The sequence below is a fragment of the Choloepus didactylus genome, chromosome 8 (assembly GCF_015220235.1).
Source record: "Choloepus didactylus isolate mChoDid1 chromosome 8, mChoDid1.pri, whole genome shotgun sequence".
Classification (NCBI taxonomy): Eukaryota; Metazoa; Chordata; class Mammalia; order Pilosa; family Megalonychidae; genus Choloepus; species Choloepus didactylus.
Window position 1 is genome coordinate 6314094 of NC_051314.1, and position 26191 is coordinate 6340284.

At 40.5% G+C, this 26191-nt stretch overlaps 1 protein-coding gene across 2 annotated transcripts; it reads right to left on the bottom strand.

The window, feature by feature from the left end:
- Positions 1–583: 583 nt before the first annotated feature.
- Positions 584–14589, bottom strand: NUP50 (nucleoporin 50). 2 transcript variants are annotated; one of them, XM_037848179.1, is made up of 9 exons: positions 14232–14589; positions 11342–11420; positions 8992–9148; positions 8465–8548; positions 7061–7247; positions 5383–6045; positions 3598–3679; positions 2074–2192; positions 584–1034 (listed from the first exon to the last, which is right to left on the bottom strand). In XM_037848179.1, exons 2-9 carry the CDS (start codon positions 11353–11355, stop codon positions 832–834), a joined length of 1509 nt encoding a protein of 502 aa, XP_037704107.1. In that variant the 5' UTR covers positions 11356–11420; positions 14232–14589; the 3' UTR covers positions 584–831. The 2 variants fall into 2 exon arrangements, with proteins under 2 accessions (XP_037704107.1, XP_037704108.1); XM_037848180.1 differs by lacking the exon at positions 8992–9148 and having other exon boundaries at positions 14232–14586.
- Positions 14590–26191: the final 11602 nt, after the last annotated feature.

Sequence of the window (26191 nt, forward strand, 5' to 3'; positions counted from 1 at the left end):
TAGAATGGTTTAACTTTGACTCAACTATCTTTTGTTTAAGGGTTTACTTTCCTTGATCTACAAACTATAAACTGCCAAATTTGTGCTTTTAAAACCAGTTCCTGGCTATTCCCCTCCATCCCAAACGCCTTCACTGGGACAGAGAAGTAACAGAACCTCATGAATAAAACTACAAAATCAAAGCACTGCCGAAGTCCATCTGGACTTCTACATGTTACTTATTTTCTTTTAAAATGAATTAGTACAATAGCTTTCAGGGTCAGAGGACAATGTTTGCAAACAGGTTAATTATAATCACTATTGCCAAAGAAAAAACATCTCTGTGCAGGGGGACAGCATGGTCTGTCTGGGGAAGGTGCTGTCCCACGTGCGAGTCAGGCACACAGAAGGCCGCACGCTGGGTTCTTTCCAGTCCGTACAGCTCGGGGTGGCTGCAGGTGACACTGCATCTGTGGCCTCGACAGTGGGCGGCAGACCTAAAACCCATGAATCGTGAAAGCCTTTGGGGAAGCTAATTGATACCCTGATTTCAGTCCAGTAAGAAATCACTTATGGTTAGTTTAATAAACAGATGAACATTAAAAATCTTGCAAAAAATTTCACTCAAATGTATTTTTCACAGTAGAGTTCTTAAGAAGGGAGGATACAGTTTTTTGACACTTAACATTTAAAGGTTTTATTGGCCATATTAATTTTCCTCACAAAACTTTTTAAGTTACCTATAAGTTCTTAGAATGTCAAAGTAGAAGAGAAGAAAAAACTGACTAAAGTTGAAGGGGACGGTGGGGGGAGCAGCAACTTGGCAATGATTCCTTAGAAGACTTCATGTTTTCAGACTTCCTTTTTCTCCAGTAAAATTTTGTGCAACTCGTCTGCATCCTCGCCGGTCTTCACCCGGATTAACATGGTAACTGGGGCGGTGGCATTCTTCTCATCGATTGGTGGATTGGGGACACAGACAATAAGTACGTTGTTTTTCCCTGTCCGGGTGCATGGCATATTGGGTGAAACCAGAACATTCAGCAATATGTTGCCTGCATTTAAGCAAAAGAAAAATTCATCAAAACTATATAAACTCTAGCTCTGTAAAGGGGTCTTTAATATGCTTAACACTAAATACTGAAGCAACCTACACAGAATAGAGTGAAATCTTGGAGCCATCAGGAATGTCACTAAAATGGGCACTGGATCCTCAACACAGATGCCAGCCTGGTGCACCTGGGAGAGGAGCCCGAGCCCCAGGGGACCTCAGCCTCACCGCTGGGGGGCCTTCTGCCCACCCTCTTTGCCCACAACCCTAATAGAGGCAATAGCCTATCTCTGAGACCTCAGCTCTCTCTGAACACTACACACTCTTGCATGTGAGGAAAAACAAGTGGACACAATCTGGAGTCTTCACCATGTCACATGAGACAAAGGGAGAACAAACGGTCCAAAGAGGCCCCTCTGTCACCATGCGCCAGCAGGGCTCAGTGGGTAAGAGTGACATTACTGTGATATTATCATAAAGTAGTCAATCCATGGAAAGCAAAATGCTTCTCAGAAGCTTCTTTCAGTGACACAAGCCGGTGTAGTCTATACTACCGAGCATGTCACCTTTGACCTGCTCCTCTTCCTGGCACTACTCTTTTTAGGGGACTGTTTCAGAGGTAAAGCTGAGAGTGAGGGGGGTCGGTAGTGATTATATGCTTCAGGATTCCTTTAAATGATTAACGTCCACTTGTGTGCTTATTAAACCATCCAATTTACCTACAGCTTCTTAGTCCCAATTCTAACACAAAGGAAAATAAAAACATCTTGGTTATTTTTTGGTTATTACAGCTTTTAATTAACACATCTACATTTTCTTATGCACTACTATCCTGGTACTGACACTATTATTCCAGTAATGAAAACTATATCCATAAATAATTGGAAAACACCGGATGAATTTGGCCTGAATTATCTCTATTCCATTCTAAAAAACACAGTAATATACTTGAAAATCTCTCAATGACTGTAATCAGCAAGGTGAAGAACTTTCATAAACTATGTGATTATGATGATTTTGTGCACCTGAAAAAAATTACTCACCTAAGTTGGTGTCCGCCCGCACTAAAAGCTGTGTCTTCTGATTGGCCGTAGGTTTTAAATGCAGAGTACCTACACCTTTCTCTTTAAATTCACTATCTTTCTTGTAGAATAGTTTACACCTAAGGAGAAAAACCAGTAGGACATCAGACATTCAGTGACAAGTCAAGCCAGAGTTTCCTAACAACTACCATTCTCTCATGTGTGGAAAAACCTGAATTAAATGAGACAAGAGGAAGCCTCAGGATAAATCTTTTACTGATCCAGACTGAGTCTGGGCACAAACCGAGCAAGAAAATCTGGTTAGATATTCCAGAATCCATCCCCATTTTTTCATATTAAATAGTGGGTTCTACAAAAGTTTTCAGTAACTTTCTGAAATGATCTGTGGTTAGTCAAAACCATAGCTAAACACCCCATACTTCCCCGATCTGCTACTTTAGCTCCGAGCTCAAAAGAACCGAGCTGGTCCTTGAAAGACAGGGGCAAATGCAGGATAAACAGCCTGCCAGTCCCCCACCCCACCTCCCTCTTCTTATTTTTGAAACTCTCCTCAGGACTCCAATTCTTGATCTCCCAAGATGCTGAAACAAGCTTGGAAAGCATTCTTAGGCAGGCCCTAACGAATGACTAAATAACCAAATGCCCTCCTAGTCTCCCATGTCACACATTTCCTTAGGTTATTAACCAAACCAAACCAAACTGATCTCAAAAATAAATAACACATGGTATGTGCTAATCCATAGTATATGCTAATCTGTGTTGTATGGAAAACTGCTGATTCAGTACTCTGAAATTTTTCAATTAGAAAAACACATCTTGGGAAGTTTCTCAAGTGGCATAAATGTTTCTCAGTAAATACATCTGTAAATAGTACCAATTAATCTCGTTTTGTTGAGAGGGAGATAACTCATTTTTCCCCTCTAGCTTTCTTCAAGAAGCAGCTCTCATTTAAAAACAAAAACAAAACAGGAGCTCTCATTACTGGAGGGAAGCCAAGATTTTTACACATTCTTAATGGAAGGGACGGTTACTGAGCACAAGTTTTGGGCTGTGAGAAAATCCAGAAAGGCTAACCAGGTATCCAATAAGACTACAACAGGAAGGGATCAGAGACGCCTCCAAATTAAGAGCAAAAGTAAAATGAAACCTGAAACTAGTGACTAGGTGATTTTCTTTCTAGGGTAGGAGGAACAGGGGAAAAGAAAGAAGGAGAAAAAGGGAGAGAAGTATGAGGAGATGAGATGGGGCAGCAAAATCACAGCAAAGCTTGTCTCTTTAAGAGCAGGAAGGAGTGAAATCTAACAGAAAAGAGGGAGATATTGCCCAGCAGGAAATTTCTAGAATTGGTTTCTTTTTAAATAAATAGATAAAAAATTCTTCCATGTTCCAGTTCAAAGAGGAGGCCTGGCCATCCCGACCATCAGTAAAAAAATCTGCAAGATGCTGTTTTCAAAGCTTCCACGCCAGAAGCATCTTTTCATATTTCTGAAACCCGTTTGCTGAGTGGATTCTTGGGATTCTTACTTTTTGGAGTAAAAAGCATCATCTTCTTTTACTTCAGTAACTACTACTTTGGGTGGTTCATCAGTCTCTTCTTCACCTCCACCTTTTAGAAAGATAACAGTAACTCAGTAAGATTCATATCAGGAGCTTGAAAAAGGGACAGAAATTTGTTATCTACCACCCTACACTGCAACCTAAAAATTTAATGTAAATAATACAGAACTTTGAAAGGGCCACGTAATTTTTAGGGGGATGGGCCACGCTAGACTTTAATAATTTTTAATGGATACATATGTTTTAATTCTGAAATTAATTCCAATTTGTAGGTAAGTGCTAGAATAAAAAAATTTCCATACTTATGATTCAGCATACAGGCAACAAACATCACAGAAAAATTAGCAGTCAGCACTCGATTACTTATGTCCAGATTACCCAATGGGAAATTTAAATCTCAGATGGGCCTTTAATAACTTCATCCCCAAATGTTCCTGGGTCCATACTAATATAACAGGCAATATTAGCAATGACCAAAAGGGAGAAAAATAAGTTTGTAGAGGGCAAGTTGTCAGAGAAAACTTGCCAAAGCCAAACCTAAGGCAATGGAGGTCTGTCTGGACTGCCGTACTACGGCTCGCGTAACGCAGTTGTCACCATGAATGGGTCTGAAGAACACCTCTGTTAACCGCAGCACCCAAGACAGGCGCGCTACCACGCTAGTCCAAACAGGAAGGCTGCTCTTCAGAAAAAGGCAGCAGCATAAAACTCAGCAAATTAAAAAACACTTTTGCCTAGGAAAACCAATCCTGGTGCTCAAATGATTGAGGTCACAAGATTTAAATTTTAAAAAGTTACTGTATAAGGTCATGGTTCTCAAACTGGTATGTCTTACAGTCTCCTCAGGAGTTTTGCTTTTGTTTTATTCTGTTTAAAGATCCCAGGACCCCTGAGTTAAGTTCTCTAGGTGGGCCCAGACCATCAAGATGAGCACTAGTGAAAGAGGGACATCCAAATTCAATCTCCCTTCTCCACGCCACAGCTTCCATGTCCCTGCAGTGCTGGAGAACCAGGAAAGACTATAGTGGTCTTATTTGGGGCAGACCTTGGTCCCATCTTTTGCCTTTGAAGGCCCCTGCCCAAGGATATGCTTGAAGGTAGGGCAAGCCAGATGAGTAATACAGGTCTAGCTCCACTGCAGCTTTCTTTCTCAGTGATCAGTGTTGATGCCTCCTTAGAGGTGCCCTTTTTACTGCTCACAAGTACGTTTACAGACATCATTTGTTCACAACGATATTGTGATGAATATGTATATTACATAGCCCAACATTTTAGAAATAAGTATAACGGAAGGGGGCAAACGCCTGAGCAAAGTCCAGATTTCTACCTGAATCCAGACACACTACCACTTGGACACCATCGCTGCCTTCAGGAAATGTGGTTGCAATCAAGCCAGGCCTTGGAAAAAGTGTCAATTTGTTGGGCTGTATTGGAAAAAAAAAAAAAACTACCCTCCTTATTTTAAAGGAGCCAATTACAGTCAAGCAGTATTTTTCCAAGCAATTTTAGCCGTATCTCCCAAACATGAACTTTTTCAATAAAACACAATTTTCAAAAAAAAACATTTAATTTCCTTAAAATGCAAAGCCATGTGTCTGAAACTTTTCAAAGTTACTGTGCCAGAAGTTTTTTATATTATTTACCATAAAACCCCAGGTCCACTTAAATAGCAAGTCTATATTTTTCTCAGTAATCACTAACTTACACAAATCTGAAATAAATTAAACTTACAAGTATAAACTTTCTATTTACCTTTGCATTCATTACTACCACCTTCTTCTTGGTTCTCTGTTTTAGTGGAAAATGACAAAGAAACTGGTGTATTCTGGGTAACATCTTTGCCAAATAAACTGGTGTTTCCATGGGAAAATGAAAATCCAGTCAGGGAGCCAGAGCTTAGCGAGCCCAAAACAGAGCTATCAATTTTCTTGCCAAAATTAAATGAGGCACTTGCTGCTCCTAGTGATGGGTCCACTTTCTTTTCAGATGCAGCCTCCATCTTCTTTTCAGATGTTTCCTCAGTTTTGTTGCCATGAAACAAAAATGCTGATTCTTGCTGTAATTTTGTTGAACCATATACGGAAGGAGACTGTGTTTCAACCAACATCTTGTTAGTTTCACTTTCAGAAAGACTACTGCCACTGTTCCCATGTTGCTGTTCAATATTTGCTAAATATTTCTCATAGTCTTTAAAGATAGGTGTCAGATCACAGAGTGGGTTTGTGTTCACGTGCTTCACTATCCAATCACGAACGGAGCAGTTCAGTGCGGCTAACTGCTTGTGATAGGCATTTCCCGAGTAGGCTTTACCGGAAGCAAAAGCAGAGCTGGAGGGCTGTTGACTGTCGCCATTAGTTTTGGGATTTGAAATCTTTTTCTCAACCAAGGAGGTCGGGCCATTTGCAGTAACAGAACCTACAAGAAATTAAAGTTTAAAGAATTTATTTAGAAATTAACTTGATGAAACCATCTAGATTTTTAAAATACTATCCTCTTATTTTATTTTAATGTATCTTAATTTTTGGGGGGCAGTTAAAGAAGTATGTGTCCAACTAGTATCTATTAGAAACTAGTTATCAGTAAAGCTGGTTATCACAAAAATAAAATCAAACTTTACACAAGAAAAACATACATTATATGCTTGTGTTAAGCCTCCAAAACTGTAAAATAATCTTTTCCTTCAAAACATTGCCCATCAGGTTAGCATAAAACTTAATTTCAAAGGTTGTAGAGATGAACATAAAGCAGTTAAATCTTAACAGAAAAGCACTGATTTTAATCACACTAAACATTCTGCCTATTTAAAATTAAGCAGTAAATGCTGAGTACTTGCTAAGTACAAGCCAATCAATCAGGATCTTTCAAAGAACAAAATAGTTTAAGCCACAATCCCACTCTGATGATCCTGAGTTCTCGGCTAACTCTCTGAAAATGGGATCAGGCAATCAATCAGCACACGGTGCAGAGAAGATCCAGACTGAGAGGACCCCATGTGGACTGGGTCCCTGCAGCCATTCTGGAGTGCTGCACAGAGAAAGCCCCAGGTATGTGTATTATGTATGAATGGATGGGAAGGGAAGCCTGTAAGTCTAAGGAACTCTAAGGGCTTCCTTTTCTCCTTTGACCCTGGGTGGTTCTTTCATAGTTGAGGATTCTGAGGCCCAGAGGTTAAGGTACTTTACCAAAGTCACAGAACTGGTAATGGCAGAACTGAGTACAGTACCTATCTATGTCTGTTTTGGCTCAAAAGACTGTGTTCTACCCACTTATTCTGTTAATGGACATATCTCTGATTTTTCCACCCATTACATTATTGCCCTAGTTTTGGCTTGCAGTCCCAGGACCTAGGATAAGTACAAAAAAAATCTTTACAGTTATTTTTCATAGATTATATTTAGAAAGGTGGCTGGGGGGAGGGGAAATTACTTACCAAAGGCTGCCTTGGTCTCTGCTGCTGTCTTTGTACTGGTAAAGGAAGGGGCACTAGTTATGCTATTTCCGTTTGATAGTCCTTCTAAAGGCTTCACTCCAGCGCCATTACCAAATCCCGAAAACCCTCCTCCTCCAGATGGTACAACCAAACCTTTAAAACCTTTAAAGGCCCCTCCACTATCAGACTGAAATATAAAAAAAGAACATACATTAGATGAGTATACTTTCTATCACCAAATAAGCAAGCAACAATAACATCTTAGCTAAAAAGCACCTCAAACCCTGATGTAACCAGCACTATAAGGAAACTGCTGGCATAAACAGAAGTGGGAAATGAGAAAGGTTTTATTTATGACAGCTCTGTAATTCAAAGCTGCATTCCTGAAATAGCCAGGAAGGAGATTCATAATTTACAGTGAAATATATTTCTTAGAATATATTATGTACATCTAAGAACTACGTAAAAAAAACGTAATGGAAAAAATTCATGTACCTACCACACAGCCTTAGAAAAGTAATCTTAAAAACACATTCTCAACACAACTAAACCCCAAATGAAAGATTTGTCATTTACTACTAAGTCAAAATACATTTTTCTAAGGAAACTATAGAAACAGAAAGTTAGATTAAAAGTTGTATTTTTGCCCATTTACCTATAATTTCCTAGAAATAACTTCTATGGTTTTCAACCTGTTTCACTCTACAGAAATTTGATCTGAGTTGATTCGATTTTAAATCTAGATTGTCTGTTGGTTGAGGAATCCAGAGGTAACTTTATTTCCAGTTTTCTCACTGCGTCCTTAAACTAGATTCCTTTATCTTTCTTTACCCTAAAATGCTCTGGAAATGTTTGGCATTACCTATAAAATTCGAAAGCTGCTCTCTGCCCACAAGAACTTTTAGAGAAAGAGTTAAAACTTATCTTTTATCTTTCTGAGTATGGGAATAAAACATTTTAATACATTATACAATCAAAGTGGGGGAAAGAAAATTGACACATGAAAAGCTTCTTTCTCTCTTAAAGGACTCTGCCTACCCGATACACACCTCAATCCCAGAGAATGGACAGGACCCTGGAAACAGATTTCCATTTCCCTTTCTTATCCTGACACCACTTCTCCTGTCCTTTGTACTGTTATACTTGTTTTCCCTTTTCATACTGTCAATCAATTTGAATTTGTCTACAACTGATTTCCTCAACTGGATAAACCTCCTTTATAGTACAGACCTCATACTTATTCTTTCCTTTTAATGTCTCCCATAGCCCACACCAAGGATTTTCACAAGAAGTAAACATGTCGAAAAAGCATTTGTTGATCTGATTGCTTCCCAAGGTAGGAATGCTGCATAACTTGGAAATCAAATCAGGATTTAACACCAAAAACTGTAAGCACTCACTCACTTCAAATCCAACGTTTCTTCGCTTTGCTTTTTTTATGGCTCTATTCTTCAAGACTTCCTCACTGGCCACGGAGAATGTTCCCACCTACAGCAGTATATAAATTAAAAAGCAGGGAGATTAGGCCAGAAAGGAGATAGAGTGCTGAACAAAAAAGATTTAAAGATGCAACAAACTTATCTAGTATCTGCTGGTTTTCAATAACTGTTACTACCAATAACATTATGGTAAAGGTAAGTTTATTCACATATTTGGCAAAAAATATTAATAACCAATTCTGCAAATTAATTTCGGATTCATTCCAAGATATCAATAAAGTTTAAAATAAAAATTCAGTTTTCTTTAAGAGAGAAGATCAATTATCTAAAAGCTGGAAGGTACCTTAAAGATCATGATTAACTGGTAATGCAGACAGTTCTGAAGCCCAGATACCCAAATTCACTGCCTTACTACTACAGTTTTGAAAAATAAATTTTATAAATAAAGTTTACACTCATACACACGATATTTTTAAGAAACGCTCTGCATACTTGTTCACTGTCCAAAAGGCCACAGAGACACCCAGGGCTCTGAGCGACCGCACTGGGAAACTCCTGCTCTTCCTCCGCACGCTGTATTACATCTACAGCGAGAAACCTGCTGACGACCTTCGGCTCTAATACTTCAACCCTTCCTTCACCCTGTAGGCTGGCATCCAATATTTCATGTAAAAAAATTATCATCTATAGTTTCTTCAGATCATGTTAAATTTAAGAAAGGCTGCCTATTTCCATAGATGAGGAGTTGTTCGGCTGTACTTGCCCATTAAAGCTAATGCCCTTCCAGGTTTACTTCACTAGAACCCACCCAATGTGAGCTAATTCATTCCTGAAATATTTTAATGTCAAGTCAAATTAAAGCAAATCAAATATAACCCTGAATGCAACTGTGCCTGAGACCCAGGGGACAAAAAACAAACAAACAAACAAAAAAAAAACAAAAGCCAAAGACTTGGTAAAAAAGCACCACACTAGTTTAAAATGTTAAAAAGCCCTGTCAACACATTAACACACATACTTGTAAAAGAAAAAATACTACCACTACAAAGGAGATCCAGAAAGCAGAAGACAGGAGCCTAAGAATAAGCTTGGAAACACTCTTGCAGGTTCTTTAAAATTTTGTTTAATTAGCACTAGTCTAATAACTTGATGATACTGATCAAAAGCAGAGGAGGTTCTCTGCCTGATGTGTTCAAATGACCAATTCCTGAGACCCTGGGGTTTCAAGTGATACTGATCAAAAGCAGAGGAGGTTCTCTGCCTGATGTGTTCAAATGACCAATTCCTGAGACCCTGGGGTTTCAAGAGAGAAAGACTTTATTGCTAAGCATGAAGCAGATCAGATAGCCTATTGGCCTAAAAACCTGTCTCCCTGAACTACAGGTAACTATAACTACAGATAGGCAGATTTTAGGATGAGTGCAATGGCTTGAGATGATGAAGTCAGAGATGACCTAATTATTGCATATGTGCAGACTGATTACATGCTTAGCCAAAGAACATATCTAAGGTTAAAGTTTAAGCTATTGCGCATGTCAGGCAGGCCAATTTTGGTTAGATCCAGCTCTATATAGTAAGATGGTTTAGGAATTGGGATGGGTTAGTTCTGGGCTGAATCGAGTTTCTTGACTAATAAACATTAGGGGCTCTCTTTTGTGATCATAAGACTCCCAAGTTAAAAACAGGATTGGGGGTACAAATATGGGACCAGTCACAAGGTTTTTATAATCACAAGATACAGGCTATATATAGTTATTCAATCATCAAAGATCAAGACAGCTGGGCCACAGTTCAGCAACCTCAGGCATTTCTCTTTGGTCATTATACAGTATTTAAGAAAGTAAGAAAAGCATCTATACAATGATTCAATAATTATAATTGTTTGTTAATTCTTAACTCTCGGTTACACTGAGAGGCTAACTTGGTTACGAATTTCCTTAGTGAACTGGCCTAGGAGTATCAAATTGCTGATGAGGCACTAGAAAGCAGTCATGCTTTGTTCTTCAGAGGAGAAAAAAATACAAGATTCCATCAGGGAAGAGTATTTTTATTTTGTTGGGAAAGAAACGAGGCCAACCCAAGGAGATGCAATATCCAAAGTCTATTCCTATTAACTCAATTGTTGGGTAATCTCAGATCCCTACAAGAACATGAAATAAAGCAAGCCTCCAAGAAGTATTAGAATAAGGAAGTCAACCTCAATTTCCTGAACTCTAAAAGTATGGGTATGGCGAACTGAGACTGTGGCGATACAATGCCTTTCGAGTCTAAGTGCCAAGTTCAGGATTAGATCACCTAAGTCACACTTTAGTCATGACTGAAATGACTTACTCAAAACTATGTATTTAGAATGCTACAAGTATATGAAATTCAGGAAGAAGGCCCTTTTTCTACAAAGGAGCAGAACATTTAATAGGTGAAAAACACATCCAAATGTAATTAGTAAATTTCTACATTAAGTACAGGTCATAAGGAACACATTATTCCATTATTTCCCATTGAGGACATACTTAAAAGGCCTTTTTTTAAAAAAAAGCACTTGTAAGTTTACAGAAAAATCGTGCAGAAAGTACAGAGTTCCCATATACTGCCCCCCCCACTCAGTTTTCCCTATTATTAACATTTTACATTATTGTGGTACTTTTTTGTTACAGATGATGGAATCATATTATAAATATACTATTAACCATAGCCCATGGTTTACATGATCACAAAAGTGATTAGGGATCACTTTTTGAAAGCTCTTTTAATGTTAATGTTATATAAAAATTCACCAGGAACCTCAAAATGAATTCAAAGTTAGCAGTAGCAGAAACTCATTCTTTGGGAAACTACTTTTTACCTCTTCTGCTTCATCTTCTTGATCCCAATTCCTATCTGTCAATTCCTTTTCAGCAATTCTTTTTGCCATTTTTTTGAACCTAAGTTGTAGAAAACAGAAATAAAAAGTATATTTTTCTAGACCAATATATAACTCTTAAAAATAATCTTTAAACGCACTTCAGCAAGAAACAAGATAAAAGCATTCCCGATAACAATAGAAACTGCTCTGGCGAGATCCGTAAGACAGTTTTGTTAGACTCCCAGCATTACAAATCCAGCAGAGGGTTTGATAGGAGGCAGTGGAAGTTTCCTAAGGAACACTGGCACTCTTTCTGAACGACACTAAAGTAATCAAATCCGTTAGGAAAAATTAAAATGAAACATTGATTTTTAAAAATCTGGGATGTAAGTTCTATATATAATCATTAAGTGCCTACCTAATTCATTCTATGCAAATTACACTTACAATCTTGCCATAGGCAAAACATTTTTAATATTTGAAATTCTATTTAAAATTATTCATTAAAGAAGTTCATCCTTAGGTATGAATTTTAATAAGGCACAACATGAGTACTCTTCCTTAGGCTACAGATAGCTGGTAAGAAATACAAGTTTCCTAGGATTAATATACTGGATTAATATACAATTTCCCAGGTTAACATACAATTAACCACCCCAAATTGTACTGTTAAGCTAAGACATCTTTTAAAAGTTCAAAATATGATTACTATAGATGTGTTAACATTCTGAGAATTTATAACTCTTAAAAAAAAAAAACAAAAATAAAAACAAACAAAAAAAATGCCCCACTTTCCATTTCCTTGGCTACCCACCAGCCCAGGAACTTACCACTTAGTTTTGGACACCTGCCAGGGCTTCTGAAACCTACCTAGAGTCCTTCCTCAAAGTCTTTCCCCATTCTCATATGCCCTCAACACCGCAACCTACCAAACTAGACACAAATTTACACATCACCCACTGTTCTCTAGTACCAATAAAATGCCATTCAAATGCTGGCATTTGCAAATCTGACCCCCCATGTAGAATGGTACACTGGGGCTTTCAACTTGTAACAATATCCTAATAATCTTCGATTTCTTTTTTTTTTTTTTATAATTTTAAAGTCAAGGATTCTAAAATAAATTTATTTCTCAACCATCATTACCTGGGAATCTTTTTTCATGCCTTCCCAAAAACATTCAGTCAAGTTTTGCTATTAACCTCTGTCATCCCAATGAAAACAAACAAGACACTTTTAGACATAATTCCTTACAACCCGCACAGAGGCCAGGTCTCTGTGTGGAAACTTCTGGCCATCTTCCCAACTAATATGTCCACCAGAGGATAGAAAAAATGAGAAGCGGGAATGGTCATTGTTGCTGAGATTAACTGTGGGTAAAAAGGGGAGGAGCTGAAAGGGCAAAAGCTGGGAAAGAGTAGAATTTGATCACCTAACTCCTACTGAAGATTGAAGAGTATTAAAATTACTCTAAATTTAAATGTAGCTGCTTCAGTTTGCTACCATAGTTGTCAAATCAGTTCATAACGAAAACGCAGGGATCTTTGTTTTGCTCACGATGTATTCCAAATGTTCCAACAGAGCCAGAGCGTGGCTCACAGAAGGTGCTCTACATGCTGCTGAATTGCTGACCTGAGTTATTACATATTTGAAAAACACTACAAGGTGCTGGCATCCCAATTTTGCCATTTTCTAGCTGTGAGACCTTGGGCAAGTTAATTTTTGTGCCTCAGTTTCTCCATCTGTAAAATGAGTAAGACTGGTTGTGAAAAGTAAATGAAATAAATGAAAGTTTAGTTTAGAACAGTACCTGGAACATAGTAATTAAAGAAACAAGTTTTGTTAGAATTCCTAAAATATTTTTCCTCCAAACTTCAAAGCTCCTTTTGCATAAAAGAAACCTATTGTCCTAAATAAATGTCATGCTTTGGAATAAAATATGGATTTGCTATAAGTACTATTTTAAACTTTGGCTCTTAATTCGAGTTACTTTTTCCATACTACTACTTTGAAGAAATCTCTGAAGTGAGCTCTGTAAAGCATTTTGAACAAGGCCTAGTGCCTGTAAAGTCTTACGTACTTGCTGAGGGTAAAAATGCACCAAGTGATGAAACGACTGCTAAGTATGAAACAATGACAAAGGAAACTGAATCTAGGTAAGTGGAGAAAACTTTATTATTTGTGCCTAAGAAGTTACATCATGGTCTCTTGCTACTTGGAGCAGCCCTGCCTTTGGGGTGGAATTTCAAGATGAAATCACAGATTTGACCAAACTCGTTTGTTAGGTGTCTGGAAGAAGACGGAAAGAACCCAGGGGCGGACAACGGAGACTGAAACAGCAGAGGAAAAACGTAAACTCTGAACTGCTTCTAGATGGAGCCGAGTAAAGGGGTGACTCAGAGAGGCGGTAAGAAAGCGAGGCCAGGCCAAAGGGGGGCAAGAAGAGAGATGAGACGAGAAAGGGGGGAAGAAGTACCGACAGGACGGCTAGGGGCTACACCGAGAAGGCCACGTCAGGAACTGCCAGGCCGGCTCCGGCCTCCTACCTCCGCCAGGCCGCAGGGGCCCCGCGCCGGGGCGAGCCTCACCCGAGCCGGATACTGCGGGCCCGGCTTCACAAACAGCGATCGGCTGCGTCGCTGCCGTCATCCCGCCACACCCTCCCCGGCTTCCCCGCCTCGCCCCGCCCGGCGACACTCCGCGCTGCTCTAGGCCGCACCCCTGCTGCAGCCCCGGGGTTCCCCACACCCCCGCACCCCCGCTCCGCTTCCTCAAGCCGGGCTCCCGTAGCCTAGGCCGCACCCCGGCTCCCCTTCCCCAGGCCTGAAGCTTGGGCCCGCACCCCGGCTCCCGCCCTCGGCGCCCCTTCCCTCAGACGCGGGCTTCTCACCTCCCGGGCGGCCGCCGTGGCGCTTGCTGCACTACAGGCGTGGCGCAGGCCGGCGGCTTCCAGGTCGCGGTCGCGGTCGCGGCGGTGGCTGGTCGCCCGGCCGAGCGCTCTTGGTCGCTCTGGTGCGCTGAGAGCCTCGAAGAACTTCGTGATCAGCTAAGCCGGCCTCTGAAACACCAGGTCCCCCGGGGGCCTCGTCTCTCGGTGCTCGGGAGTGAGGGGAAGAGCTGTCGGCTTAGACAGAGACAGCTGGGGTAACACGGGCGAACAGGCTCCAGGCCGCCATTTTGTAGCTCGAATCACCCCTCAAAACCAATTCGAAAAAACAAGGAGGAAAGAAACGCCCGCGTCCAGCTACTGCGCAAGCGCGTCAGGGCCTTCGCCGGCAGCGTGTACTTATACAGGCAGCGGCGTCACGCGGCACAGGCCGGGAGAAACGCGCACGCGCACCGCCTTCACAGCTGTTGTTGACGCCCGCGGCCCGCCTCCGAGCGCCTTAGTTGCTTGAAAGCCGCGGTTGGTGCTGGAGGCGGTTGTGGCGCGAGTCGCTGCAGTTGGGCCCGCGGGGCCGGGGACTTGCGAGGAGCTCGGGAGAGAACAGTGAGCATGAGCGAGATGCGTGGTGTTCCCGTAACGGGTGCTGGAGGGCTGATGAGAGAGATGGGCCGGGGCCTGCGGGAATCCCCGGCCTTTTTTCCTTTGAAACTTGTGAGGAGAAGCCAGGAAAGTTCCACCTCAGGCAGTTCCCGCACCACCGTGTTATCCTTCTGGAACATACCAGGCGTGGTCCTGCAGCGATTACTTGGAACAGGGGCCTGGCTCGACCTGCGGGGATGAGTGAACCGTGAAGGCGGGGCTGTGTATATGTCAGTCACCTGCTCCAATCGCCTCGTTCTCTGAGAATGAACGGACCCGCCCGTTCGTGTTTATTTTCTGCATTAGGTCCCTGGAGATGAAATATCTTGTTTACAAATGCACAACTTGTTAAGATTGACTTTTGAGGATCTCACAGCTTTATGAAGGGACTCTTGACATTCAGAAAGTAGAAGGAAGCTCCCCCGAGGGTGGGAGGGAGAAGCTCAGGTGGGCCAATGCGGAAGCAGGTGGGGAAATGATCTGATTGGCTGACATTGCTTCCGTTTTACTGGGGGGGGGGCTGTCTTACAAAGTGGAGAGCTGGTGGCTGCTTAGAGTGAAGAATGGAGAAATGAGCCTGCGATAACTGATCAGCTGCATTTAAATATGCTTTTGTGGGCGAGCCAGGCGTTTACGGGACATAGAAACTGGCTTGGGTTTTTGGTTTTGCCGATGTGGGGCTTGGCATGGGTGCCTCCGTGTTGGACCTACTAGATTTTGTCAAGATCAAGGAAGATGAATTCTGCGAACTTGCTTTTAAACTGTCCTGTTATCATGCTTTTGTTTGAATACTTCATTTTCAGACAATAACAGGTTAAGCCATTAAAAAGCGGTTTGATTCAACGATCCTTGTCTTAATGGTTAAAGAGAATATTAACAATAAGACACAATGGGAAATGAGACCCATTATTAACTAACTAGGAAAGTTGCTTCAAAAAGGAAATTGCATTCGCAGAGCAGTGGTTTTTAACCTTTTTTGGGGAAGGGGGAGGTTTGTGGATATATTGATAGGCTAAAGAAATTGGCCTGTAGAAAGCCAATTTCCATATCATTTCAGGGTGTTTATGAATCTTCCCTAAAAGCCCATCCTTCAAACCTGTATTAAGAACTCTAGTAACGAAATTGCACATATAAGGGTAAAAAAGAAAAAGGTCCCTACATTTGATATTTAAGGGTAAAGTCAAATTTATTCCCTACCTATTTGTTTACTACCCCCAAAGACAATCTCAAACATGTATTTTGCCAGATGTTCATTCTTTTTCTGATAGATGTAAAAAGAAATACCCAGCTGGGGAACTGTATTAGATTTTGTGTATTTTTGTATCAACAAATCTTTCAGACCATCATTGTTAATTGGATGGGTGGGATAACATGAACCATGTGTAAAACTAGCAGAAAAACTATAACCAGAGACTGTTTACTAATGAAGGGGGAGGTCTTTTGTGGCATTCTCTGTTCTTAACCCACCAGTGTTTTCAGTTTTATAAAAAAAAAACAAAACAAAACAAAAACTCAGACTATAGACCTTTTAAGAAAATAAGACATGATTTCATTGGTGAGTGATAGAGCCCAGCTCTCACCTCCAGCCCAGGGTTCTTTACATGTGCTCTTTCAACACATATTGGATGCCTAGCATGGCTTCCCCACCCCCCACCTCCCACTCATAGATGGTACCCAGTCATCGCTTTCAGCATATGTCACTAGATACTACTCTAAAACCTCACTTAATTGATTGTATACCATGGATGACTGTATGGTTTGTGAATATATATCAATATAACTGAATTAAAAAAATAAAATAAAATAAAATAAAATAAAACCTCACTTAAACCTTCCTAACCATCTTTGTTCCCAAGGCCCACACAGCGGGCAGTCTCACCTCTTGCTCCACAAAAAAGGCAGCCACAAACTTCAGCATCTCTTCCCCCCAAACCTACCAATTTATCTTTGTCCTCACGCAGTTTCAATTTCAACCACTAAGATCCCAAAAACCTAGTACACATTAGACACTTGCTCTTGTATTTACCAAATGAAGGAACCCTTCTTTTTCTTCATTGAGAGAAACATTCTACCAGACATTCTTTGTTCTTTTTGGGCTGGTAATGATACCAATAAAAAGTGGGAAGTTCTTTGCCCCGTGCGCTCAAAGGATCAGTTCCTGAGAAAGCGGTTTCAAAGAGAGAAAGACTTTATTGTTAAATGCAAAGCAAGAGAACAGATGGCCTATCAGCCTAAAAATCTGTCTTCCCGAATTGCAGTAACTCAGTAGTTTTATATCAAAGATGGGCGGGTTTTAGGGTAATAAGCACATAGCTCTAGATGATGTGATTAGAGGTGATCTAATTATTGACCATGTGCAGACTGATTAAAGTTTAAGCTATTGGGCATGTCAGGGGAGCCAATTTTGGTTAGATCCAGCTTGGTCTCACAAGATAGTTGAGTAATTGGGTTGGGTTGGTTCTGAGCTGCCTCAAGGTCCTTCATTAATAAACATTAGGGGCTCTCTTGTGCTCATAAGACTCTCAAGTTGAAAAACAGGATTGGGGGTACAGATGGCACCAGTCACAAGGTTTTTTGTGTGTGTGTGTTTTTTAAATGCAATTTTATTGAAATATATTCCATACCACACAGTCATCCAAGGTGCACAACAGTTGTTCACAGTATCATCATATAGTTGTGCGTTCATCATCACAATCAATTTTTGAACATTTTCATTACTCCAAAAAATAGAAATAAGAATAAAAATAAAAGTAAAAAAGAACATCCAAAACATCCCATATCCCTGTTCCCCCCTATTATTCATTTACTTTGCGTCCCCCTTTTTCTACTCATTTGTCCATACACTGGGTAAAGGGAGTGTGAGCCACAGGTTTTCACAATCACATGGTCATACCATATAAGTGGTATACTTATGTGGTCATCTTCAAGAATCAAGGATATTGGATTATAGTTCAACATTTTTAGATATTTCCTTCTAGCTATTCTAACAAACTAAAAACTGCAAAGGAATATCTATATAATGCATCAGAGTTACCTCTAGAATGACCTTTCAACTCCGTTTGAAATCTCTCAGACACTGAAACTTTGTTTCATTTCTCTTCCCACTTTTGGTCCAGAAGGCTATCTCAATCCTGTGATACCGGGTCCAGGCTCATCACTGAGAGTCAGGTCCCATGTTGCCAGGGAGATTCACAACCCTGGGAGTCACGTCCCATGCAGGGAGGAAGGCAGTGAGTTTACCTGCGGATTTGGATTAGAGAGAGAGAGGCCACATCTGAGCAACAAAAGAGGTTCTCTGGGGGTGACTGTGCCTGTTTGGATGTATTATGCCCCCCAAATACCATGTTCTTTAATGTAGTCTTGTGGGGGCAGATGTATTAGTGGTGATAAGTTGTAATCTTTGGATTAGGTTGTTTCCATGGAGATGTGACCTACCCGAGGGTAATAACTTTGATTAGATTATTTCCATGGAGATGTGGCCCTGCCCATTCAGTGTGGGTCTTCATTAGTTTTACTGGAGCCCTATAAGAGCTCACACAGCTCAGTGCTGCTGCAGCCAAGAGAGACATTTTGGAGACAGCTGTTGAAAGCAGACTTTTGCTAGCCCAGAGTTTGCCTGGGAGAAACTAAGAGAACACCCCCAGAAGCCTAGAGAGGAACGTCCTGGGAGAAAGTCATTTTTAAACCAGAACCCTGGAGCAGACCCCAACCATGTGCCTGTGCCTTCCCAGCTAACAGAGGTTTTCCGGACACCATCAGTGTTCTTCAGTGAAGGTAGCCTATTGATGCCTTTGATTGGACACTTTTATGGCTGTAGAACTGGAAATTTGTAACTTAATAAACCCCCTTTATAAAAGCCAATCCATTTCTGGTATTTTACATAATGGCAGTGTTAGCAAACCGAAACAGTGACTCTCAGGCACAATTATAATAGGCTTAGACTCTCCTTTGCAGGAACCAGCTTCATACAGGCAAGCCCCAAGATCGAGGGCTCGGCCTACTAAACTGGTGGTCCCCAATGCTTGTGAAAATATCAGGAATTCTCCAGCTGGGAAAGTTTAATATTTTCACATTTTTTCCCCAGTCCCTCAAGGGGGCTTTGCAAATACTTTTTATTCTCTGCCCAAATTATTCTGGGATGTATTGGGGCTTCACGCTAACTTGTAGAAACCAACCAGATCTCACTCCTTATTCAAGGTTCCAAGTAATGGTTATTGAGTAAACTGACCATACAAGTTAAATTATATAGTGTGCTACAGGAAATACGGATTTTGCACTGAATAAATATCTCTTCCTTTGGTCCTATACAGAAGCCAAAGTTTTTAAAAAAAGTTAATACCATCCTCAACCCTTTAGTCTGATCTACCCCAGTCTCAACCCAAGTCCATTTCATTCATATCTCCAATCGAACGCTCATCTCCTTTTTAGCCTCTTTAACAGTTGCTGCATGGGGCAATGCTGACATTCACAGCTGCCAAACTCTGGCTCAGAGTCCCAGGCACCACACAGACACCCAAAGCTCCAGGGACTGACCAGATCACACACAAACAACTCAGCAACTCAGAATTTAGAAAAAACTGTTACAACTCATGAATAGATGTGACTTATGTGAGAGCTTACAATCTAGGAACGTTTACATAAGCCTTCCCCTGATAACCCATGCTCCCAGATTCAATTCTCATAATTTGCACATTATTGTTAGTCCATATTAGTGAGGAATTATAATGTTTGTCTTTTCATTTCTGCCTTATTTCACTCAACAAACATACTGTCCTCAAGATCCATTTCACCTAGTTACATACCTGGCAACTTCAGTCCTTCTTACCACCACTCATTATTCCATTGCATGTATTTGCCACAGTTCACCATTCAGTTATCAGTCAATGTACCCTTAGGCCACCTCCCTCCATTGCAAATCATGAATACTGCTGCCACAAACACCAGTGTGCAAATGTCCACTTGAGTCACTGCTGTCAGTTCCTCCAAGTATACAACTAATAATAGGGTTGCAGGACTATGTGGCTAACCCATACTTAGCTTCCGGTGGAACCACCACACTGCCCTCCAGATTGGTTGCAGTATTCTGCTTCTCCATCAACAGTGAATAAGCACATCCCTCTCTACACATTTTCCCTGGCACTTGTATCCCTCTGTTTATTTTTTAAACAGTTTTATTCACACCATACAATCCATCCTAAGTAAACAATCAATGATTCCCAGTATAATCTCATAGTTATGCATGTACCATTGCAATCTATATGAGGACATTTCCATTTCTTCTGCAATGAAAGAGGAAGACAAGAAAAAAATGGAGAATAAAAAAAGAATAAAATAAAATGAAGAAGTCATACTACAACACCACCACCACCAAGAATCTCATGCCAATTCTTTATATCCCCCTCTTATAGACATTTAGCTTTGGTATATTTGGTATATTGCCTTTGTTACAATTAATGGAAGCATATTACAATATTACTGTTAACTGTAGACTCCAGTTGCATTGATTGTATTATTTTCCCTTACACCATCCAGTTTTCAACACCTTGCAATGTTGACGTTCATTTGTTCTCCCTTATGTAAAAACATTCTTATGATGGTGTACACTTAATCACCATTAATGACCACTCTAGGTTTCACTAAGTTATACAGTCCCAGTCTTTTTCCTCTTTCCTTCTGGTGTCATAACATGCTCCTAGCCTTCCTCTCTCACCCGTACTCACACTCATCTTTGTTCAGGGTACTTACAATATTGTTCTACCATCATTCAGTATTGTGCTATCTATTTCTGGATCTATACAGTCAATCCTGTTGAACATTCTGTACTCCTTCAGCATCAGATGCCTGATCTCTACCCTCTTTCTATCTCCTGATAACCTCTGTTCTTAACTTTAACTTTCAAAGTTTGCTCATTAATGTTAGTTTGTATTAGTGAGGCCATACAGTATTTGTCCTTTTGTTTCTGGCTAATTTCACTCAATGTCTACTGTCAACGTTTTTGTCTTCATGGATTTTATATGTCATATTTTCTTTTTATTTTCTCTCTCTTTTTACCCTTATTGATAGTCTTCATTTCTACACTCTTCTCTGAATGCTCTCTCCTGTCATTTCCTATCTGCCTGTAGTATTCCCTTTAGTATTTCTTGTAGATTAGGTATTGTGCCAGTTTGAATATACTGTGTCCCCCAAACGCCATTATCTTTGATGTAATCTTGTGTGGGCAAATGTTATCAGTGTTGATTAGATTGTAATTCTTTGAGTGTTTCTTTGGAGATGTGCCCCACCCAACTGTAGGTGATACCTCTGATGAGATATTTCCATGGAGGCATGGCCCCACCCATTCAGGGTGGGCCTTGATCAGTGGAGCCATATAAATGAGCTGATGGGCAAAGGGAACTCAGTGCAGCTGTGAGTGACATTTTGAAGAGGAGCCACAGCCAAGAGGGACACTTTGAAGAATGCACAGGAACTAAGAAAGGAGCTGCAGATGATGGGGCAGTTTGAAGACAGCTGTTGGAAGCAGACTTTTGCTCTGGAGAAGCTGTGAGACAAAAAATGTCCCAAGAGCAACTAAGAGTGACATTTTTTGAGGAACTGCAACTTAAGAGAGGAACATCCTGGGAGAAAACCATTTTGAAACCAGAACTTTGGAGCAGACGCCAGCCACGTGCCTTACTAGCTAACAGAGGTTTTCCAGACGCCATTGGCCATCCTCCAGTGAAGGTCCCAATTGCTGATGTGTTACCTTGGACACTTTATGGCCTTAAGACTGTAACTGTGTAACCAAATAAACCCCCTTTTATAAAAGCCAATCCATTTCTGGTATTTTGCATTCCGATAGCATTAGCAAACTAGAACAGGTATCTTGTTCTCAAACTCTCTCAGTGGCTGTTTGTCTGAAAATATTTTAACCTCTCCCTCATTTTTGAAGGACAGTTTTGCCAGGTATAGAATTCTTGGTTGGTGATTTTTCTCTTTCAGTATCTTAAACATATCTGTGCCGGTTTGAATGTATTATGTCCCCCAAAACGCCATTACCTTTGATGTAATCTTGTGTGGGCAGACATATTAGTGTTGATTAGATTTTAATTCTTTGTTTCCATGGAGATGCGACCCACCCAACTGTGGATGATAACTCTGATTGGATGATTTCCATGGAGATATGGCCCCACCCATTCAGCATGGGCCTTGATTAGGTTACTGAAGCACTATATAAGCTCAGACAGAAGGAGTGAGCTTGCTGCAGCCAAGAAGGGACACTTTGAAGAATGCACATGAGCTGAGAGAAGAGCTGCAGATGAGAGACAGTTGAAGATGGTCATTGAAAGCAGACTCTTGCTCCAGAGAAGCTAAGAGAGGAAAAACACCCCAAGAGCAACTGAGAGTGACATTTTGAAGAGGAGCTGTGGCCTAGAGAGGAACATCCTGGGAGAAAGCCATTTTGAAACTGGAACTTGGAGCACATGCCAGCCATGTGCCTTCCCATCTAACAGAGGTTTTCTGGACACCATTGGCCATCTTTCAGTGAAGGTACCCAATTGCTGATGTGTTACTTTGGACACTTTATGGCCTTAAGACTGTAACTGTGTAACCAAATAAACCCCCTTTATAAAAGCCAATCCATTTCTGGTGTTTTGCAATCTAGCAGCATTACCTAATGAGAACAATATTATACCACTGCCTTCTCACCTCCTTGGTTTCTACTGAGAAATCTGCATATAGTCTTATCAAACTTCCCTTGTATGTGATGGATTGCTTTTCTCTTGCTGCTTTAAGAATTCTCTCTTTGTCTTTGATATTTGATAATCTGATTATTAAGTGTCTTGGAGTAGGTCTATTTGTGTCTATTCTGTTTGGGGTATGCTGTGCTTCTTGGATCTGTGATTTCATATCTTTCATAAGAGACGGGAAATTTTCAGTGATTATTTCCTCCATTATTGTTTCTGCCCCTTTCCCTTCTCTTCTCCTTCTGGGACACCCATGACATATTCATGTGCTTCATGTTGTCATTCAATTCCATGAGCCACTGCTCATATTTTTCCATTTTTTTCTCCTGTTCTTTTGAGTGTAGGATTTCAGATGTCCTGTCCTCCAGTTCATAAGTCCTTTCTTCTGACTCTTCAGATCTGCTGTTGCATGTCTCCGTTGTGTTCTTCATCTCTTCTGTTGTGCCTTTCATTCTCATAACTTCTGCCATTTATTTTTTCAAGCTTATGAATTTTTCTTTATGGTCACCCAGAGTCGTCTTTATATCCTTCATCTTTTTGCCTCATTTTCCTTCAGCTTGTTGATTTGATTTATAAGATTTGTTTGAACATCTCTAATTAGTTTTATCAACTCTTGTATCTCACTTGAATTGTAAGTTTGTTCCTTTGGGCCATATCTTTGTTTTTCCTAGTGTAACTCATAATTTTTTGTTGTCTAGGCATATGGTTTCCTTGATTACCCCAGTCATATTTTTTCTAGATCAGACAGGCCCAAGTCTGAGGAAGAGGGTCTAATCAGTAGCAAGTTTCCCTGTGGGTGAGACACATCAGGTTATCAGGCTTTCCTGTGAGGCCTCTAAACTCTTTGCTTTTCCTGTCCTGCCCATCAGGTGGTGCTTGTCAGCCTGCAGCTCCCCACTGGTGTAAAGAGGTGTGGTCCTTTTAATTCTCAGTGGACCCTGTCCAGGCCAGGGCCCAAAGGTGTTGGAAGCCAAGCTTAAGTTATTACTGGTCCCCCCCCCCCCCCCACCAGTCCCTGGGGTCTGAATTCTGTGAGGGAGAGCCACCACTTGAGCTGGGCTCCACTGCCCCCTTTTCTTAGGGAAGATAGGCCCTTTAGGGAATTATCTCCTACTCTTCTTCCTTTGACTCTCTGACTCTCTTATCTTCCCCTTACCTGAGTCAGTGCTGACAGCTGAAAATGCCTGAGGCTTTCTCTAATGAGGTACTTAGAATAAGAGAAAAAAAAAGAAAAAAGAAAGAAATCCCCTTTTCAGAACCAGTCCCCAGCCCCCTCAGTTTCTCCAGATGACCGGAGGTAATACCTGGTTCTTTTCTTTTTTTTTTTTTTTTTTTATCAAAACAAAACAAAACAAAACAAAACAATAACATTTCAAATAAAACAAAGCAAAGAAGTAAGAAAAGCAAATATCCTAAAATAACAACATTGCTTCCTATGTGCTCCTACCATAGTGCAAGAAAATTAATGAACCTTAGTCATTCCTGAGCATTCCCACGTTATTAAGATTACCTTCAACGTCTTATCTGTTCTTATTAGATTATTGTTCCCCTTTCTCTAGTTGCTGTCTATCTCTAGGTCCCCTATATTTTACAATACAAGACACTTGTTTTACATTTTTCACAGAGTTTACACTAGTGGTATCATACAATATCCTTCTTTTTGAATCTGACTTATTTCACTCAACATTATGTCCTCAGGGTTCATCCATGTTGCCATGTGTTTCACAATCTCATTCCTTCTCACTGCTGCATAGTATTCCATCATATATATGTACCAGTTTATTTATCCACTCATCTGATGTAGGATATTTAGGTTGTTTCCATCTTTTAGCAATTGTGACCAATTCTTTCATGAACATAGGTGTGCAAATAACTGTTCGTATCATTGCTTTCAGGTCCACTGGGTAAATACTGAGAAGTGAAATTGCTGGATCATCGTAGGGTAACTCAATACCTAGTGTTCTAAAGAACACTTCCAGAGCGGCTGAACCATTATACAGTCTCACTAGCAGTGAATAAGAGTTCCCATCTCTTCACATCCCCAGCTTTTGTAGTTTTGTGGTTTCTTAATGACAGCCATTCTTATTGGTGTGAGATAAAACCTTGTTGTGGTCTTGATCTGCATCTCCCAAGTAATTAGAGAAGATGAACATTTTTTCATGTTTTTCTTAGCCATTTGTATTTCTTCTTTGGAGAAATGTCTTTTCATATCTTTTGCCTGTCTTATAATTGGTCTATTTGTACTAATGTCATTGAGTTGTAAGATTTCTTTATATATACAAGATATCAGTCTTTTATCAGATAGATAGTTTCCAAATACTTTCTCCCATTGAGTTGGCTGTCTCTTTACCTATCTGAGAAATTCCTTTGAGGTACAGAAGCTTTTAATTCTGAGGAGTTCCCATTTATCTATTTTTTCTTTCATTGCTTGTGCTTTGCTGTAAGGTCTAAGAAGTCACCTCCTAATACTAGTTCTTGAAAATGTTTCCCTACATTATCTTCTAAGAGTTTTATGGTGGAGTCTCTTATATTGAGATCTTTGAGCCATGTTGAATTAATTTTTGTATAGGGTGTGAGGTAGGGGTCCTCTTTCATTCTTTTAGATATAGATATCCAATTCTCCCAGCCCCATTTGTTGAAGAGGCTGCTATGTCCCAATATAAAAAGTCAGTTGACCATAAATCTTGGGGTCTATTTCCCAACTCTCAATTTGATTCCATTGATAGATATGTCTATCTTTGTGCCAATATCATGCTGTTTTGATTACTGTGGCTTTATTGTGGTCCTCAAAGTCAAGCAGTGTAAGTCCTCCCACTTCATTTTCTTTTTTTAGAATATTTTTAGCATTTAAAGACACCTTTCCTTTCCAAATAAATTTGATGACTGTGCTGGTTTGGATGTATTATGTCACCCAAAATGCCATGTTCTCTGATGCAATCTTGTGGGGGCAGATATATTTAGTGTTGATTAAGTTGGAACATTTTGATTAGGGTGTTTCTATGGAGATGTGACCCACCCAACTGTAGGTGATAATTCTGACTAGATAATTTCCATGGAGGCATGGCTGCACCCACTCAGCATGGGCCTTGGTTAGTTTACTAGAGCCCTATATAAGAGCTCAGACAGAAGGAGCTACTGCTGCAGCCAAGAGATACATTTTGAAGAATGCACAGGAGCTGAGAGTGGAGCCAGAACACAACCTGGGATCAGCAGGTGCCAACCATGGGCCTTCCCAGCTAATAGAGGTTTTCTGGATGCCATTGGCCTTCCTTCAGTGAAGGTATACTTGTGTTGTTGCCTTCATTTGGACATTTTCATGGCCTTCAGACTGTAAATTTGTAATCAAATAACCCCCTTTATAAAAGCTAATCCATTTCTGGTATTTTGCATAATGGTAGCATTAGCAAACTGGAACAGATTTTGGTATCAGGAGTGGGGTGCTGCTGAGTCTGCAAAAACCAAACATGTTGGAATGGCTTTTTAGATGGATAAGGGGAAGATTCTGGAAGAATTGTGAGACGCTTGATAGAAAGGGCCTAGATTTTTTGAAGAGGCTATTGGTAGAAATTTGGATCCTATAAAGATACTTCATTTGAGGCC

Excerpts from the sequence above, each read along its gene's own strand:
- NUP50 (XM_037848179.1), bottom strand. Across the intron at positions 3,680-5,382 it reads TGGTAGTAATGAATGCAAAG|GTGGAGGTGAAGAAGAGACT; the intron begins GTAAATAGAAAG and ends TCTTTCTAAAAG. Across the intron at positions 1,035-2,073 it reads GCGGGCGGACACCAACTTAG|GCAACATATTGCTGAATGTT; the intron begins GTGAGTAATTTT and ends GCTTAAATGCAG.